This window comes from Schistocerca cancellata, chromosome 4 (assembly GCF_023864275.1).
Source record: "Schistocerca cancellata isolate TAMUIC-IGC-003103 chromosome 4, iqSchCanc2.1, whole genome shotgun sequence".
Classification (NCBI taxonomy): domain Eukaryota; kingdom Metazoa; phylum Arthropoda; class Insecta; order Orthoptera; family Acrididae; genus Schistocerca; species Schistocerca cancellata.
In genome coordinates, this window is record NC_064629.1 from 775,595,410 (window position 1) to 775,614,375 (window position 18,966).

The 18,966-nt window shown below is 39.8% G+C and overlaps 1 protein-coding gene across 1 annotated transcript in view; it reads left to right on the forward strand.

Moving 5' to 3' along the window:
- Nucleotides 1-18,966, forward strand: part of LOC126184598 (E3 ubiquitin-protein ligase HERC2) — an 812,863-nt gene that overhangs the window by 447,682 nt on the left and 346,215 nt on the right. The window contains exons 45-46 of the mRNA XM_049927039.1: nucleotides 8,128-8,300; nucleotides 8,680-8,871. Of these exons, the coding sequence (XP_049782996.1) occupies nucleotides 8,128-8,300; nucleotides 8,680-8,871 (365 nt within the window). The remainder of the gene's footprint in view (nucleotides 1-8,127; nucleotides 8,301-8,679; nucleotides 8,872-18,966) is intronic.

Genomic DNA, 18,966 nt, shown 5'->3' on the forward strand with positions numbered 1-18,966 from the left:
TGAATTAGATTAGATGCATTGATGTACTGGTCCATAGACCCCACAGTGAGGAAAAAATTCACATGAGGACAGGTCGGTGTTCAGCAGACAGAAAAAGCACTAAGGGACAGTCTGGCACACAGAAAGGAGAGAGAGAGAGAGAGAGAGAGAGAGAGAGAGAGAGAGAGAGGGAGAGAGAGAGAGAGAAAGAGAGAGAGTGAATGAGTGTGTGTGTGTGTGTGTGTGTGTGTGTGTGTGTGTGTGTGTGTGTGGGGAGGGGGGGGGGGGGTGTACTTGTGAGCTGCTCACTGCTTCTTTCTCTAGGTACAAAAATTGAAATTCGTTTGCATTGCACTGACGTAAGTTCACACTATGGAATAATGTCCAGCAAGACACTCATAACAATCTGTCCTCATTTTCATAAGGTGAGGCAGGTTTAGCATCATTTAGCACTGGTTGTTTTATTTTATTCATATGATGGAGTGTAATATTATGGGCAGACAGAAAACACTACCTCCACCTTACAGATATTTTAGTCAAAGGCAGAAAGAAGAGGAAATGTAGAACATAATGAGACATGAATGTATAAATGTGGAAGTACATGACATTTTTCAAAAAATTATTTGGTGAAGTATTTCCTTAAATATTTAATTATGTTGTCCAGGAGTAGTGTGACTATTGGCAACAGGAAATCCTCTGGAAATTTCAAGTATCTTCAGATGTATTACGAACACACAGAATTACCCAAACTCATTACTTTATTTTCACAATAACAAACAGATATAGAACAAAATGTACATCAATACGAATGTAGGCAATTAAGGGTAGTGAGTAAAATAGAATGCAATATCTCTATTTGTCAGTAATTAACAACAGTCACCATTACCCTTATTAAGGATTTAATCAAACAGCAGAAATGAAACCCATTATACAGTGCATAAACCATATAGACATACAGATTTTTTGGGCACAGTAATTGAAATTCATTTTCATTATACACATATCAATTAATACTATGGAATAATGTCCAGCAGGACACTCATAACAAGAAGCTAAAATGTAGCTAAATATTAAAAAAAGTTTAGTGGGAAACTTAATCCTAAGAACTTGGTAGATTTTATAAACAAACGCTTTAGCAGTGGTGACACTTACGTACTACAGAATTTACTAATACAAGCCACTGTACACCATATAACTCTATGCTACTGCTAGTGTTTGTGCTATTGTCTAGCAATACACAGTCAGTAATTTAGTGTTCAGTATAAAAAATAAAACTCCCAGAGTTTTAAACAACAGTGTACTTGCCAAGAGAATGTATTAATAGGATGAAAGGGCTTTATTTAACAGTGTTAATATACCACAGATACCCAATTACAAACCCTCTACATTTCAAACACACTAAGTTTCTTCCTGTGCACACAGATTAGGTGGCAGTCTAAATGTAGGACATTACAATAATTCACAGCACTGTCATCTCTCACAAAGGTAGTAAAAACTATTCAAAAAACAGGCTTATGGATCACTTACAGCAGACTTCTCAGTAAAGAATGATGTGACTTCAGATTTAGAAAATGTAAAACATATGTGGTGGCACCATTTTACCTTTTAGCCACTAGACCAACAAATTTTGTTAAAGAAACTTGACATGCTTAAAATGTTGAGGGTAGTGAGGAAATGGTTTCTACACTACCTAGAAAACAGAATGGAATGGATTACTGAAACATTTAACTGTATTGGCGAGCATGTCTGAGAAGAGTACGTAAATATGGAGGGTGCTATGCATCGGGTACAATACTATTCCAAGCTTACATTAACGATTACACATAATGTTCCACACTAACAGAAACAATACTGTTCACAGATGACAGCAACTTTTTGTTTACTACTCAGTCACCAGAAATACTGAAGTAATAATTGTACCTATTGTAGCACAAACATAGGCAATAAATAACAGAACAACACAGATAAACTGAAAACAATGAACTTAGGATAACAAAGAAATCTGATTTTGTAAATCTGATCATAAATGATCTGAGTCCCAAACATTAAATTCTTTGCTGTGTATGTTGTTCACCAACTGATATAGGACCAGCACATCAAATACCTTGAAATTATAATGTATGCACTATAAATACTGGACCATCTATGTGACTGCTCATTGTTAAACACATTTCACTTGTTTGGTTAAAATGGTGTTATTCTGAGATCTGATGGTGACATGGAACTTGTATTTATTTCAGAGCTGAAGCACAAGAAACAATCTCTTATAACTGTCACATAATACAGATCAGTTTCACTACAACTACCTAACATTTGGAGCCAGTCCATGCATAGCAGAGGTTTTGCTGGCCATAGCATGGCCAAATTTCAAGCGCACATTCTTCTTCATTTTCAGTCAGAATATCTTCAGGTGAAATCTGACAAATCATTTCACCAGTTTCAACTTAATTTTGTGGCAATCAGGAAACTGAACTCCTTGGATCTGATCATCACCATGAAATTTATCAATAACAAACTGAAAACAATTCTGTGAGTTTTCAAGTGTAGGAGCAATATTCCTAAAAATCACTTCCAGTTATTATATATATATATATATATATATATATATATATATATATATATATATACACACACACACACACACACACACACACTCCTGGAAATTGAAATAAGAACACCGTGAATTCATTGTCCCAGGAAGGGGAAACTTTATTGACACATTCCTGGGGTCAGATACATCACATGATCACACTGACAGAACCACAGGCACATAGACACAGGCAACAGAGCATGCACAATGTCGGCACTAGTACAGTATATATCCACCTTTCGCAGCAATGCAGGCTGCTATTCTCCCATGGAGACGATCGTAGAGATGCTGGATGTAGTTCTGTGGAACGGCTTGCCATGCCATTTCCACCTGGCGCCTCAGTTGGACCAGCGTTCGTGCTGGACGTGCAGACCGCGTGAGACGACGCTTCATCCAGTCCCAAACATGCTCAATGGGGGACAGATCCGGAGATCTTGCTGGCCAGGGTAGTTGACTTACACCTTCTAGAGCACGTTGGGTGGCACGGGATACATGCGGACGTGCATTGTCCTGTTGGAACAGCAAGTTCCCTTGCCGGTCTAGGAATGGTAGAACGATGGGTTCGATGACAGTTTGGATGTACCGTGCACTATTCAGTGTCCCCTCGACGATCACCAGTGGTGTACGGCCAGTGTAGGAGATCGCTCCCCACACCATGATGCCGGGTGTTGGCCCTGTGTGCCTCGGTCGTATGCAGTCCTGATTGTGGCGCTCACCTGCACGGCGCCAAACACGCATACGACCATCATTGGCACCAAGGCAGAAGCGACTCTCATCGCTGAAGACGACATGTCTCCATTCGTCCCTCCATTCACGGCTGTCGCGACACCACTGGAGGCGGGCTGCACGATGTTGGGGCGTGAGCGGAAGACGGCCTAACGGTGTGCGGGACCGTAGCCCAGCTTCATGGAGACGGTTGCGAACAGTCCTCGCCGATACCCCAGGAGCAACAGTGTCCCTAATTTGCTGGGAAGTGACGGTGCGGTCCCCTACGGCACTGCGTAGGATCCTACGGTCTTGGCGTGCATCCGTCCGTCGCTGCGGTCCGGTCCGAGGTCGACGGGCACGTGCACCTTCCGCCGACCACTGGCGACAACATCGATGTACTGTGGAGACCTCACGCCCCACGTGTTGAGCAATTCGGCGTTACGTCCACCCGGCCTCCCGCATGCCCACTATACGCCCTCGCTCAAAGTCCGTCAACTGCACATACGGTTCACGTCCACACTGTTGTGGCATGCTACCAGTGTTAAAGACTGCGATGGAGCTCCGTATGCCACGGCAAACTGGCTGACACTGACGGCGGCGGTGCACAAATGCTGCGCAGCTAGCGCCATTCGACGGCCAACACCGCGGTTCCTGGTGTGTCCACTGTGCCGTGCGTGTGATCATTGCTTGTACAGCCCTCTCGCAGTGTCCGGAGCAAGTATGGTGGGTCTGACACACCGGTGTCAATGTGTTCTTTTTTCCATTTCCAGGAGTGTATATATAAAAACAAGAAAATAAAAAAACACTCCTCTGAGGCATAGATAAGGGTGTCTTTTTCCTGTCTGAACTGTTTCAAATTCATAAAAGTGCAGTAAGCTATGGTTTGTCTGGCACATGATGCTACTACATTCAGGCACTTCTCTCATAGCTTGTAAAATTTCATTGCGCTCCCTATAACATATCCGGCAATATGATATAATGCATTTCTTTCGATGTTACTTAAGTCATCCTCACAACTGATTTCATGGTCTTTCCAACCTTTTGGAAGCTTAAAAACAGGCTGAGTTACAGATGATGTGGGGTGTGTAATGGAATGTTGGTCAAGAAAACTTGAAAGGTAGACAGAATCACTCTTGTCATAGGATCCTTTTCATACATCTGTGATATACTGAGCAACACAAATAGTTTCAAATTGTTTTTTAACTGCAGTGCTGTGGGAACCTTTTGAATACTTCTAACACAGGAGAACATATTTTATAGGCAATCTTGTGATTGATTGATTGATTTTTATTACCCAAAAACAAAATATTTACAGGGATGTTAATCTAGCTGTCAGCAAAAATTTGTAATTATTCTTGTGTAAAAAGATTTCCTGCAGATCAAGTACACTTTGTGTAGACAGTCTCACACCACTTTGAACTGGTTTCCAGTGACCGAATTTTCCAATTTCAATCTGCTCAAATATCATCATAACGTCGTTCAGCAATATGATAGCCTCCTCCTTTCTTGATTGAAGGTGCTGATGGCAGTAATTGGATGCCTAGAAGTCATTGTTGAAAACCATTTGTTAAATATCTCAACAAACCATGCTGTCATTGTGTATTCAGCAGTATCAGTTTCAGAAGACATAAACTTTAGACCACAACTGGTTTCGTGGCAGAGAAAATTACGTGCCTCAGAAACCTTCATTTTGATGAACTTATTTGGTTCTATTACATCTGTTGTTAGCTTGGGAGCAAGTTTCAAATCATTATCCTGATCAAAGTAATGTAGTTCCTTAATATGATTACAGTCAACAATTGTGGATGGCAACTTATACTTGTCCCTTATTCTCTCAGGAATGTTTATAACCGTGTTGGACAGTAAACATTGTCTAACATTTTTAAAAGGTGTGGCACATCTGCAATTAATTATGTTCTTCTACCTGCATCTTCAGGATTTAAAATTTAATTCTGAATGACAGAATTTTTTCCAGGAACAATTCCAAAATGTCTCCACCTACTTTGATTTGCAGCACCCATATCTGATGTCACACACTGTACACTTAGTCCTATATGTTCACTGCATTTAATTATTTGTAAAACAATACCACACTAAACTTTACCATTTACATTATTTCCAGTAAAATGATATGCCACTATGTGCTTCCAACTGGAAGAGATACCACCCAAAATAAAAACACAAGCATGTGTGACAACACCTTCATGTCTTGGAAGGGTAACAAGGCCAGTATACTCACCTGTTCCCACATCAAATTCCCTGCTTGTAGTAATTGACATTTCATCAAGCAGTAGAACACAGTCACATTCTTTTTCACTCATACTTTCAACCTTTTCTGTGAGAAGCGTGAAGACTTTTTCTAGAATACCAGAACTGAAGTTCAAATCTTGAAGTCTCCTCCTTAGTGTACGCTGCGATTCCAATGGGAAACCTGAACTAATTAAATAATCAAATCCTTCGCTACCATATGCAGATTTCAAGTGGAGAGCTTTTTTCACACTACTCGCTGTCCATTTCAGTTTGTTTCTTATTTAAACTCTCCAGCTGAATGTCATTAAACAGTGTTTTTAGTTTATGTGGAACTGAGTGACACACACTGTAGAATCTACTTTTTAGTCATGTATTCCTCAAAGTAAGACAGCTGACCTCCTTGAGAGCTGAAATCTGTCTTTTGAACATGTTTATGTAATTCTAGTTTATGTAATTTTTCTGTGAGTTCACATTCTGCTGGTTCACTTATATCACTGTCTTGCACACTACACATGAGATCTTCATCACACTGCTGTTAGATTTCTGCAACAGTCTCTGCTGTGGGACTGCTGCTTTCATTTTCTTGAGTTGGATGCTGATGGCATAGTTTAATTTTCCCTCTTTTAATCTTTAGTACTATGTGAGAAAAAACTGTTGGTATGGCATTGGATTTGAGCTTCCTCTTGCCATTGACCCTCACTTTCTCCCACTGGTCATCAGTGAAATGTTTCTATAATAAAGAAGGAAAAGAAAGGAGCTGTAGTAAATTGATATCTGAAAAACATGTTTACCAAATATACTAGAGGGAAAAAAGAGAGACAAGCTCTGAAAAAAATGTGTGAAGCTTCCTGCCCAAACAGAAGCAATGATAAATTGATAAACAAATAGTCTAGTCATCTGGAATGACAAGAATATGTTGACATCTGCTACATAACTACATTTTAATTCTATGCTTATAAGAATTAGATGTGCTATGAAAAATTGCACACAGTCAATACACAGGCCAAATGTCACATCTCACAATAACATCTAACTTACAACTCACGTTGTATGCAGCTGGAAAGTTAAAACCACTTACTCCACGTAGATAAGAGTAGTTCGTCAGTTTCCACAAGGCTCCTGTATGATTTACATCACCCCTGTTAACTGCAACAGCCCATTGCTTTCTTCTTTCCTTATTCTGCGGAAATACAAGCAAACAAAATTCACCTTCACCTCTGTTGGTACATCTGAAAGCAGCACAACCTGGCATCGTTTCTGAATGTCTGCAGAATGAATTAAATGTGGTCAACTACATATGGTACCACTGCTATCATGCTTACTTCAAAAAATCATGCTTACTTCATAAAAAATAATTTCGTATTTGAGCTCATATTTAAGCTCACACATGTACATTTCATGCAAAAAGCTGTCTAAGTAGGGTGCGAACACATACAAAGTGCACAACAAATCAGTAAATAACTCAAATTACCTTCTAATTGTTTCCAGAAGTCTTCAAAACAGTAATCTAACTCTGAAAAGCATTGCAAACATAGCACTTGAGAGATACCTGTGGCATAAACATGGTGTCACAGCAGCTCAGCCAGTCACGTGTGATTCTACCTATGGCCACTCTCTCCCTGTATATAGGCTCTCTAGGTACCACTGCTTCCATAGCCTGCACATTCGCCTGAGATATACTTGTAAAACATTGCTTAGAGAGTGTCTGGGTTGCAACTTTTGTATCACAGTCTAGAAACACTGTGACACATTGTGGGATTGTAGACAAACACTGTGAAGGGAAATATCTTGAGAAACAATCAGGCTCTCAGATTCAATGCTAAAATGTTTTGAGGTTCTAATTACAGTGTGTAGAGTAAAAAATTTTCAAAAAAATTATGTTTTAGTTTTCACAAACATTAATACATTTAAAAGCTTGTAGTGTATGTAGTGTGAAAGGAATTACATACTTAGTTGTGTTCTGAAATTAAAAGTTTTTACTTTATGTAACTCATCTGCATAGAATCAGCATTCAGCCGCATTTACATGAAGTCATATAAACGAGTAATGTATGCATAGCTGGTAAACTGACTTTTTTCATATTATTACTGTAAAAATTATGCCAGTGATCTATGGAACACATAATTAACAACTTATTTTACCACTGTTGATATTATTGACAGACAACAAAATATGATAATTAAATTTAAAAGTACTGTTGTTATTATACACTATTGAAATACTAGTTTACAAAGAAGAATACCATTGCTTAAGTAGCACTTAAAATAATTAATTGAAGTTTGCCATGTAACAATTAAAGAAATTGCTCTGATCTTTCATATGGGTTTGTGAACCATGCATTATTGACCAGTCTCTTACTTTTAATGTACAGGAATGTGTTTTCAAGTACATTTTCTCGTTACACTCTTATATAACAATATGCAGACAGAATGCTTGTCGCTATGTAACATTGTTGGATGGAGTATGAATTTGTAAATTTTGGTATGTCTCATATTTTCTTAGGTTTGCTCATTAGATTACTTTCATGTTATCTGGTGCTTTGAGTTGTTACTTGCTTTCTGTTAATGCTAAATATTATGGTAAGCTGTGTTTAATTTCAGGTTTGACCAGTGAAGTCCCTCCAAGTCCTGAAACAGTTGTTGGCTGGCTTCTTGAACATCCATCTCACACATTGGTTGAATCGGATTCTGACTCTTCTTTTAATGAGATGTCATCAGATTCTGACACTGCTTCAGAAAATTTAGGATCAGGTGTGGTGTCTGGTGCACCAGATGTGAGTATAATTTCACTTTACATAGAGAGAAAACTGTACTTAAAAATAAAGTATTCCACAGTTTTAAATAGTTGAGACACCTTGATAAATCATTGTCATTGTTATGTTGTGCTGTTTATTGGTCAGTGTGTTGACTGTGCATTATGTTAGTCTTGTTTTAATTCATTTTTAGACTCACATTCAAGATGACTCTGTTAAACTCATAAACTGTTGTTGGCAGTGTTGTGTACTATCAAATGGTAACATGTTCAAAATAATGAAGGAGTCTGTATTGGCATCAGCTTGTTTCAGTTTATGATGTACTTAAGATTTTGAAATTTGTGGAATAAAAAGGTTTCAAGAGCTTTATTTTATCTTGGAATATTTAATTTTTTTTTAGGTTACATCAACAACTGGCTATAATCAACGAGCAGATTTTCTAACAAATGATGAGTATGCCATGTATGTACGTGATAACATAACAGAAGGCATGCTTGTGCGTTGCTGTAAAAGTTATGAGGAGGTCCATGAAGGTGATGTGGGGACTGTTTTGAAGGTAGCATATGATGGCCTTCATGATTTAAATGTTCAGGTGAGAAAATGTTTGGGTACAAATCTTTCAAAAGCGCAAAGAAAGAAAAAAAAGAAACCTTTGTCCTACCTTTTGAAATAATTTAGCCTGTTGCATAATTATTTTTGTTGCCATCTCCACAGTCACAGTGTAAAGGAATAATATCTTATTTACAACCAGTTTTGAAACCAAAATAAGTCAAAACCCTATCAAAACATTTGCTTTACTCCATAGCCTCATAAATAGTCATGCAGTTATCTGAGTGCAGTACCTGAATTTCTTCTCCCAGAATGTCAGGCATAGTACTGCTCTAAACAGCATTCAACTACAGTGGGGAAAAAAAAAAAAAAGATCGTATGTCAATGTATCTTCAAACACTTACTCACCATCAGTGTGTGTAAATGATTAGAGCTGCAATACTCTGTACCAGATACACTGTCCACCAGAGTGAATGAGTGCTGTTCATGTTTATGGTTACTAACAGGCTCGCTAGGGTGTATAAGGGGCGTGAACAGCATCAGACCACTGTGAAGGACAAGGAGATGCTGTGTGCTTGTGTAGCATTAACACCACCTGACAGAGTTTGAAAGTGACCTCTTTCTGGGTCTCCATTTGGCTGGTTGGTCAAATTGTGGAATATCCAGATTATTGGGACATCCAGATGTGGCAGTGTCCCATTGTTAGACTGTATGGGAATGTGAAGGCAAACATATTTGTCATCAAGTTTCTGGTTGACCATGTCTGACCACCACAAGCAGGAATCTGTGTATTGTGCACCAAACACATTGAACCCCTTCACATATGTAAGTGTCCTCCAAAAACAAGTAACAGACTGTATGCAACATTCTTTGTAGTCTAGCACCATTGGGCAGAGACCAGTAGCAACTGGACTAGGGAAATACTTTTCCAATACATGGGCTGACATTAACACCAGATCATAAACGGCTGTGTTTGGAAGGTGCCATGTCAAGGAAACATAGACTGATGATGACTGGCATTGTATTGTATTCAGTGATGAATCATGATTTTGCACGACCCTGGATCACCATTGTCCACAAGGAGGTGGGGTGAGATTGGGAGAAGATCCGTTCTTCCAATGATTTGGAATGGCATGGTGGTGTTACTCCCGGCATCATGATATGAGGAGCCATCAGGCATGACTTTACATGTCACAGCAGGTAGTGATTGAGGGTCTCTGACAGCACAACATTACATCATGGACAACCTTGACCAGTTTTCAAAAGAATAGTGCTGGTCCACACATGCCATGGGTCTCTACCAACTGTCTGCATAATATTGCTGTGCTCCCATGCCCAGCAAGATCCCCAGATCTGTCCCCGATAGAACATGCGTGAACCAGCTCAGACTTCAATGCCAGCCCAGTGTGAGTATCCAGGATATAAAGATTTAGTTACAACATGTGTGGCCAACTTGCCTCAGGTGATGATACAGTGACTTTACACTAAGGTGACAAAAATCATGAGATAGCGATATGCACATATACAAATATTAGTAGCATTACATACACAAGGTATAAAAGGGCAGTGCATTGGCAAAGCTTCATTTATACTCAGGTGATTCAGATGAAAAGGTTTCCACAGTGATTACGGCTGCACATTGTGAATTAACAGACTTTGAACATGGAATGGTAATTGGAATTAGAAACATGGGACATTGCATTTTGGAAATCATTTGGGAATTCAATATTCCAATATCTACAGTGTCAAGAGTGTGCTGATAATACCATATTTCATGCATTACCTCCCACGTGGATGGGCTCCCACGTGGATGATGCAGTGGCCGACTACCTTCGATTAATGACTGAGAGGAGCAGAATTTGTAGAGTTGTCTGTGCTAATAGATAAGCAACGCTGCATGAAATAACTACAGAAATTAGTGTGGGATGTACAATGAATGTATCTGTTGGGACAGCATGGCAGAATGTGGCATTAGTGGGCTATGGCAGCAGACGACCGATGTGAGTGCCTTTGCTAACAGCACAATATCGCCTGCACCACCTATCATTGGCTCATGAGCATTTCAGTTGGACCCTAGATGACAGGAAAACCATCGTCAGGTCAGATGAGTCTGAATTTCAGTTGATAAGAGCTGATGGTAGGGTTCAAGTGTGGTGTAGACCCCAGAAAGCCATGGATCCAGGTTGCCAATATGTTGCTGTGCAAGCTGGTGGTGACTTCCATAATGGTGTGTGCTATGATTACGTGGAATAGACTAGGTCCTTTGGTCCAACTGAACCAATCATTGACTGGAAATGGTTATGATTGTCTACTTGGAGACCATTTGCAGTCATTCATTTACTTCATGTTCCCAAAAGATGATGGAATTTTTATGGATGGCAGTGCGCTATGTCACTGGGCCACAATTGTTCACAATTGAAGAACATTCTGGACAGTTTGAACAAATGATTTGCCTATGCAGATCACTGGACATGAATCCCATGAAACAATTATGGGGCATAGTCTACAGGTCAGTTCATGTACTTAATCCTGCACCAGCAACACTTTTGCAATTATGGACGGCTATTGAGGCAGTATGGCTCAATATTTCTGCAGGGGCTCTCAACTTGTTGAGTCCTTGCCACATCAAGTTGCTGCACTTTGCTGGGTGAAAGGAGGTCTGGCATGATATTAGGAGGTATTCCATGACTTTTGTCACCTCATTATATAACACCCTTACCAGAGCACACATCCAGTCCAGAGAGGTGCAATGTCAAACTGATAAGTGGGCTCATATGGCCAAGCTCTTTGTCAATTTAACCTGATTTTGTATTCATTGGAATGTCATCACATGCCCTCTCAGCCTGTGGAGTTTAATTTTTGTTTTGTCCTCCCCTTCTTGGTGCTTTAGTTCTCTCCCCCACCCCCCCTCCTCATCCTCTCCCAAGGCAGTTAAAGAGATTTTTAGTCAAGAGATTAACATCTTGATTGTTTTTTTTTTCATTTTTGCTTTTTATGTTGTCATAGAAGTTATCAAGTAGAATCATACTTTTATTTTTTTTCTAAATTTTCCAGCAGCTAATAAAACTTTTTTACCAGTGATCCTTAGATGTAGTCTGTCAGTAAATTGAAGAGCAAGCTGGCAAGTCACCACTCTGTCTACCAAACTACATCACAAGGAGCACCTGCAGGCTGTTTCCCAATGTTGGATTGACCTCTTTGTAGCACACTTTTTAAATGAATGGCAATGCATTGCTCAGACGTGATTGGGATTGTGTATTTTCCACTAAATGTGTTAACAACATATGGAACACAGATATTAGTAACTAATATAACTAACACAAGAAATTCTCATCACCAGAAACTACATAAACCACCACACCCTGCCCTTCACTTCTAGAAAGGAAAACTGATTCTTCTCCATCCTGTACTGCAGGTAGGACATTCTTCTGTGAAAATCCATTTCCCCCACTGTAAGGGCACTTCTGTGTCCTGACTATGTGTACAATATAACTACTTTTTTCTGTTAATTCACACACACACACACACACACACACACACACACACACACACACACACAGAGAGAGAGAGAGAATCTTTTTCTGTGTATTTCACATTTTGGGGACTTATTTCTTTCAATTTAAAGTCCTTACTAGCAAAAGTCAACACTTAAAAAGTCTGTATTGTAACTACAGACAAAACTCAGATATTCCAGTAGTGCATGTTTGTGCATCTTGTAACCAATGCTCACTAATGCATAGTACTGAAACTTCTGTAATATCACCACTTAGGAAGCCTTCTAATGCGCACAGCTGTTACTTGCAATTACTATACCAGTATATGCCTATGTACTTTAATATTTTTCTTCTAATGTTTGATAGTAAAAAGAAAATCCTTCATACTTGGCAACTGATTTTGCTCTTATCCTTTTTTTATGGGATGAGTGGTTGTAGTTGAACCTGTTGATGCCAGTCATGCTAATGCCTGTTTTGCTGTTACTGGTGTCTGGATTTGTGCTTAAAAGAGTCCCACTGTTACAACAGGAATTCAACCATGAGTAACATGAAAACCCATCCCCAATATTCTTTTTTCCTGTAGAAACATATGTTGTGTCTAGTAGATACAGACAATGATTTCAAAATGTACCAGAGCAACCTATGCCAAGTGAACTGTCACCACTACCCTCTGCAGCTGTGTTCAAAAAGGTCTTCCTGCTTTTCAGCATTATTTAGACACAGGCAGTTGTGATACGATAGAGCTCAGCGAAGTACACATTAGTTTTGCAAGTAAATGAGGTCATTAGGTCCAAGTCAATGCCTTGTAATATTACAAATTCTTATTCATTGTGTTATTTGCCACATGTGCTATTACTGCTTGGCCTGATTTTCTGAAATCTATACATAAACACTCTCAGTCCTTCATCTGCTGACTAAGTCCTGTACTAGACTTGAAACTTCTGGTAGCGTCATGCTCCTTGTGTAGCGTAGCCTGTAACTGATGGCCACAGTTTAGCATTGGCTACTATCTCCCAGGAATACTTTATCTTCCCGAATTTGCCTTTAACTTCCATATTCTAATCTCAGAATGGGATGGTGGGATGGACCTTGAGAGCAAGTGCAGTGCAGAGGAAGACTATTTAAGTGACTGAGTAATATGTCAAGGGCATACATCTACATTTCTATTCGTAATCTATCAGCAGCCAAACGGTGTGGCACAGGGTATGTAGTGTACCAGAAACGTTGCCTGACTTTCCTATTCCATTTGTGTGTAAAATGCAGGAATATAAATTGTTGGTACCCTTATCTGTAAGATGAAATTTCTCTAATTTTGGCCATTAACAAGATGCACATTGGAAGAATTAATAAGTTTCTTAACTTGGATAGGTTGTGGGCTCTTGGAATTTTTAGAGTAAGCTCTCTGTAGTGCATAATGCATTTCTTGTAGTTTCTCCTGCTGGAATTAATGAATAATATCTTTAGCACACTGTTGTTAGTTGAATGAACACTTGATGAATTGCACAGTTCTAATTTGAATCTTTTCCACCTCTTCCATTAATCAAACATGGTAATGTTCTTGAATTGCTGAACAATACCTAAGAACTGATGAAATAAGATTTTGATATGTGAGCTTCTTCATGGGGGAGAGGGGGGGGGGGGACACACTTTCTTAAACTATGTTCACACTGATGGGTTTGTCTCAGAGACTTGTACCCGGCACCGGAGAAAAGTATCTCGACACATGTATATTAAAACTTAGCTCAGGGACACGTGCCCAGCAGAAGTAGCCAAACTGAGCATTCTCGCTGGTGACATGTAGCCGGTCAATTGCATGGAACATTGCATCAGATGCAGAACTTCTAGTTCTTTGTGCTTGCACTGTGAATATAATTGTAAAAATGGAGAATAATCAGAGCAAGCAATGTAGGTAATAGGTGTGTAATTTTCTCCGTAAACAGTGTTGTCATAGAGCTTACAGTTCAGGGATGAGTGACCTGAAAGTTCAAGACATACAGGATTTTCAAAAATTTTATTTTTATGTCTATGATGGACTTTTTAGATCTCAATACTACACATTAAAAGATATAATTTTTTGAGAAACTGTAACCGCTGCTGAAAAACTTCCCATTACATTAAGTTTTTTAGATACTGGAGATTTGTAAAGCTCCTTAATGTACATGCATAGGATTTCAAAATCCAAAATCAGTGAAATAATGCAAAAGTGTTGGTTTATTACATCCTTCAGGAAGATCAGCGAATTGTAGATATATCAACAAACAGTTCGTCTCTGTCCGAACCTGGTATCTTCGAGAATGAACATCTGTTAAATTCATAGAGGAATTGTGACCTCAGTTTGTGAATTTTACTATCCAATTATTTATCCAAAACAAAGATGTGAGTCGTTGAAATGCATCGTCAAATGCACGGATACACATCCACAGTAGAAAATCTATCTGGGATTTGTGCTGTGTTTTGGACAAGTGAAAAGATACAGGCACATCTTCCAGGACAGAGTATTTCTCGGAATTATAACATCATTGATGCAGGCACGTGTTGCATGAATTTGCAACTTTTGCCACTCCTCATTGGCTACATGTGCCGGGTACAAATCAACATGACAAATCCCACAGAGTGAACGTAGCTTTGGAATTCTATGGATAAATTTCAATTAGTTATTTCCAATCAGGCAATTTATGTGACCATCTCACTTGAAATGACACTCCTCCAGTACTAATAAATACCTTATGGCAAGGTTGCATTCATCTTAACAAAGTTCATTAGGGTCTACAACTCAATATATGCAGAAGACAATGATTGAGACTTCCATAACCACTTTCAGGACATTTCGTCTTTATTTATTCACATGACCAGTTTTGAAACACTGGAACACATTATTAGGTGTTACAGGGATCATTACATCAGATAACAAAAAATAGACAAAGTGCACTGCACATCCAGGTCTGACCACACTTATTAATGAGATTCATGCACCCATACATTTCATTTCCAGTTTGAAATGTCCCAATCAGGGACTCTAGCTACACCAAAGGCTTCTGTTTAGACCAGTAGTTCTAAAATGAATTGTCTTACTGGCATGACAAATACAGGGTTATTACAAATGATTGAAGTGATTTCACAGTTCTACAATAACTTTATTATTTGAGATATTTTCACAATGCTTTGCACACACATACAAAAACTCAAAAAGTTTTTTTAGGCATTCACAAACGTTCGATATGTGCCCCTTTAGTGGTTCGACAGACATCAAGCCGATAATCAAGTTCCTCCCACACTCAGCGCAGCATGTCCCCATCAATGAGTTCGAAAGCATCGTTGATGCGAGCTCGCAGTTCTGGCACGTTTCTTGGTAGAGGAGGTTTAAACACTGAATCTTTTACATAACCCCCCAGAAAGAAATCGCATGGGGTTAAGTCGGGAGAGTGTGGAGGCCATGACATGAATTGCTGATCATGATCTCCACCACGACCGATCCATTGGTTTTCCAATCTCTTGTTTAAGAACTGCGGAACATCATGATGGAAGTGCGGTGGAGCACCATCCTGTTGAAAGATGAAGTCGGTGCTGTCGGTCTCCAGTTGTGGCATGAGCCAATTTTCCAGCATGTCCAGATACACGTGTTCAACCATTTCTTCGCTCACTGCAGGCCGACCCGTTGATTTCCCCTTACAGAGGCATCCAGAAGCTTTAAACTGCGCATACAATCGCTGAATGGAGTTAGCAGTTGGTGGATCTTTGTTTCACTGTTATGCACTGTTATGACTGACTGATGTGAGTGCATTTCAAGCACGACATACGCTTTCTCGGCTCCTGTCGCCATTTTGTCTCACTGCGCTCTCGAGCGCTCTGGCGGCAGAAACCTGAAGTGCGGCTTCAGCCGAACAAAACTTTGAGTTTTTCTACGTATCTGTAGTGTGTCGTGACCATATGTCAATGAATGGAGCTACAGTGAATTTATGAAATCGCTTCAATCATTTGTAATAGCCCTGTAGTTGCCTGCCTTCAATAAAGATACCACTACTCACACAGTCATGGATGTCTTAGACAGAAGACACCTGTGAGCAACAATGCCATTTGAAATTGGAACAAAGCATTAATGTGGCCAATATAAATGTTTTGGTGTGGGGCTGGAACAGGATTGCATCCTGGTTGCTAGTGAAACCAAGGAAAATTTTAAATTTAATGGAGATCACTAAATTTTATATTCCACACTACATATTTAAGATAAGGTATGTAAATATTTAAGTGTGCCAAGATTTTACAGTGGTGCACTTACTATGTAAAAGCAGGGGACAGCCTTAGCTGCACCATCATTTTCTCCAGCTGTATCTTCACTGAGCAAGGTGGTGCAGTGGTTAGCACACTGGACTCGTATTCTGGAGGACGATGGTTCAAACCTGCATCTGTCCATCCTGACTTAAGATTTCTGTGATAATCACTAAATTGCTTTGGGCAAATGCTGGGATGGTTCCTTTGAAAGGGCATGGCTGACTTCCTTCCCCAATCTGATGGGACCGATGACCTTGCCGTTTGGTCCCCTTCCCCGAATCAACAAACCAAACAACCAACCGGCTGTATCTTCAGAATGTGGCTTCCAAAAGAGTTTACTATGTTTTATTCTTGCCCCCCTTCTTGCAGCGGTGTACCGTAGGTCTCTAGAAGAGCGTAGCGTTCCAAAGGATTGGAAAAGGGCACAGGTCGTCCCCGTTTTCAAGAAGGGACGTCAAACAGATGTGCAGAACTATAGACCTATATCTCTAATGTCGATCAGTTGTACAATTTTGGAACACGTATTATGTTAGAGTATAATGACTTTTCTGGAGACTAGAAATCTACTCTGTAGGATCAGCATGGGTTTCGAAAAAGACGGTCGTGTGAAACCCAGCTCGCACTATTCGTCCACGAGACTCAGAGGGCCATAGACACGGGTTCACAGGTAGATGCCGTGTTTCTTGACTTCCGCAAGGCGTTCGATACAGTTCCCCACAGTCGTTTAATGAAAAAAGTAAGAGCATATGGACTATCAGACCAATTGTGTGATTGGTTTGAGAAGTTCCTAGATAAAAGAACGCAGCATGTCATTGTCAATGGAGAGAAGTCTTCCGAAGTAAGAGTGATTTCAGGAGTGCCGCAGGGGAGTGTCATAGGACCATTGCTATTCACAATATACATAAATGACCTTGTGGATGACATCGGAAGTTCACTGAGGCTTTTTGCAGATTATGCTGTGGTGTATCGAGAGGTTGTAACAATGGGAAATTGTACTGAAATGCAGGAGGATCTGCAGCGAATTGACCCATGGTGCAGGGAATGGCAATTGAATCTCAATTTAGACAAGTGTAATGTGCTGCGAATACATAGAAAGATAGATCCCTTATCATTTAGCTACAAAATAGCAGGTCAGCAACTGGAAGCAGTTAATTCCATAAATTATCTGGGAGTACGCATTAGGAATGATTTAAAATGGAATGATCATATAAAGTTGATCGTCGGTAAAGCAGATGCCAGACTGAGATTCATTGGAAGAATCCTAAGGAAATGCAATCCGAAAACAAGGGAAGTAGGTTACAGTACACTTGTTCGCCCACTGCTTGTATACTGCTCAGCAGTGTGGGATCAGTACCAGATAGGGTTGATAGAAGAGATAGAGAAGATCCAACGGAGAGCAGTGCACTTCATTACAGGATCATTTAGTAATTGCGAAAGTGTTATGGAGATGATAGATAAACTCCAGTGGAAGACTCTGCAGGAGAGACGCTCAGTAGCTCGGTACGGGCTTTTGTTAAAGTTTCAAGAACGTACCTTCAGCAAAGAGTCAAGCAGTATATTGCTCCCTCCTACGTATATCTCGTGAAGAGACCATGAGGATGAAATCAGAGAGATTAGAGCCCACACAGAAGCATACAGACAGTCCTTCTTTCCACGAACAATACGAGACTGGAATAGAAGGGAGAACCGATAGAGGTACTCAGGGTACCCTCCGCCACACACCGTCAGGTGGCTTGCGGAGTATGGATGTAGATGTAGATGTAGATTCTGTTAAATTCTGACAGCACTGGAGTGTGTGAGACATGATCTGGGAATTGAATTCCACATCTGTCTCAATTATCTGAGAGCTGTGCATGATGTTTGCACATGTCATCAGAAGATAATAGTATTGCAATATCAAAGATAAATTTCTTAACTTTCAAAACAACTTGATAGTCATTTTGTTGGGTACCAAGTCATGGTGTCAATTCAGGTGAATGCATTAGCAGATACAGCAACCAAGGAAACATGTTAGCTAGGTGAAGAGACTCATTGTGCTATCTCCATTCATGCAGTATTGTTGCTGTTTTGCCATACTTACTGAAAAGTGAGCACTTACCCGTTTAGCTGCAAACCTGTCTTCTATTTTCGATGATTTCTGTAAAGCAACTGAAGCAGTACCACACTGCCAACTGTTAACGAAGGTACTAACATACGGATTAGGTTCCCAGCTATGTGAGTAGCTCGAAGACTTCTTAAGTAACAGAACCCACTATCTTTTCCTCGATGGTGAGTGTTCATCAGAGACAGCAGTATCGTCAGGTGTGCTGCAAGAAGTGTGATAGAACCACTGTTATTTTATATATACTTAAATGATGTGGTGTACAGGCTAAACA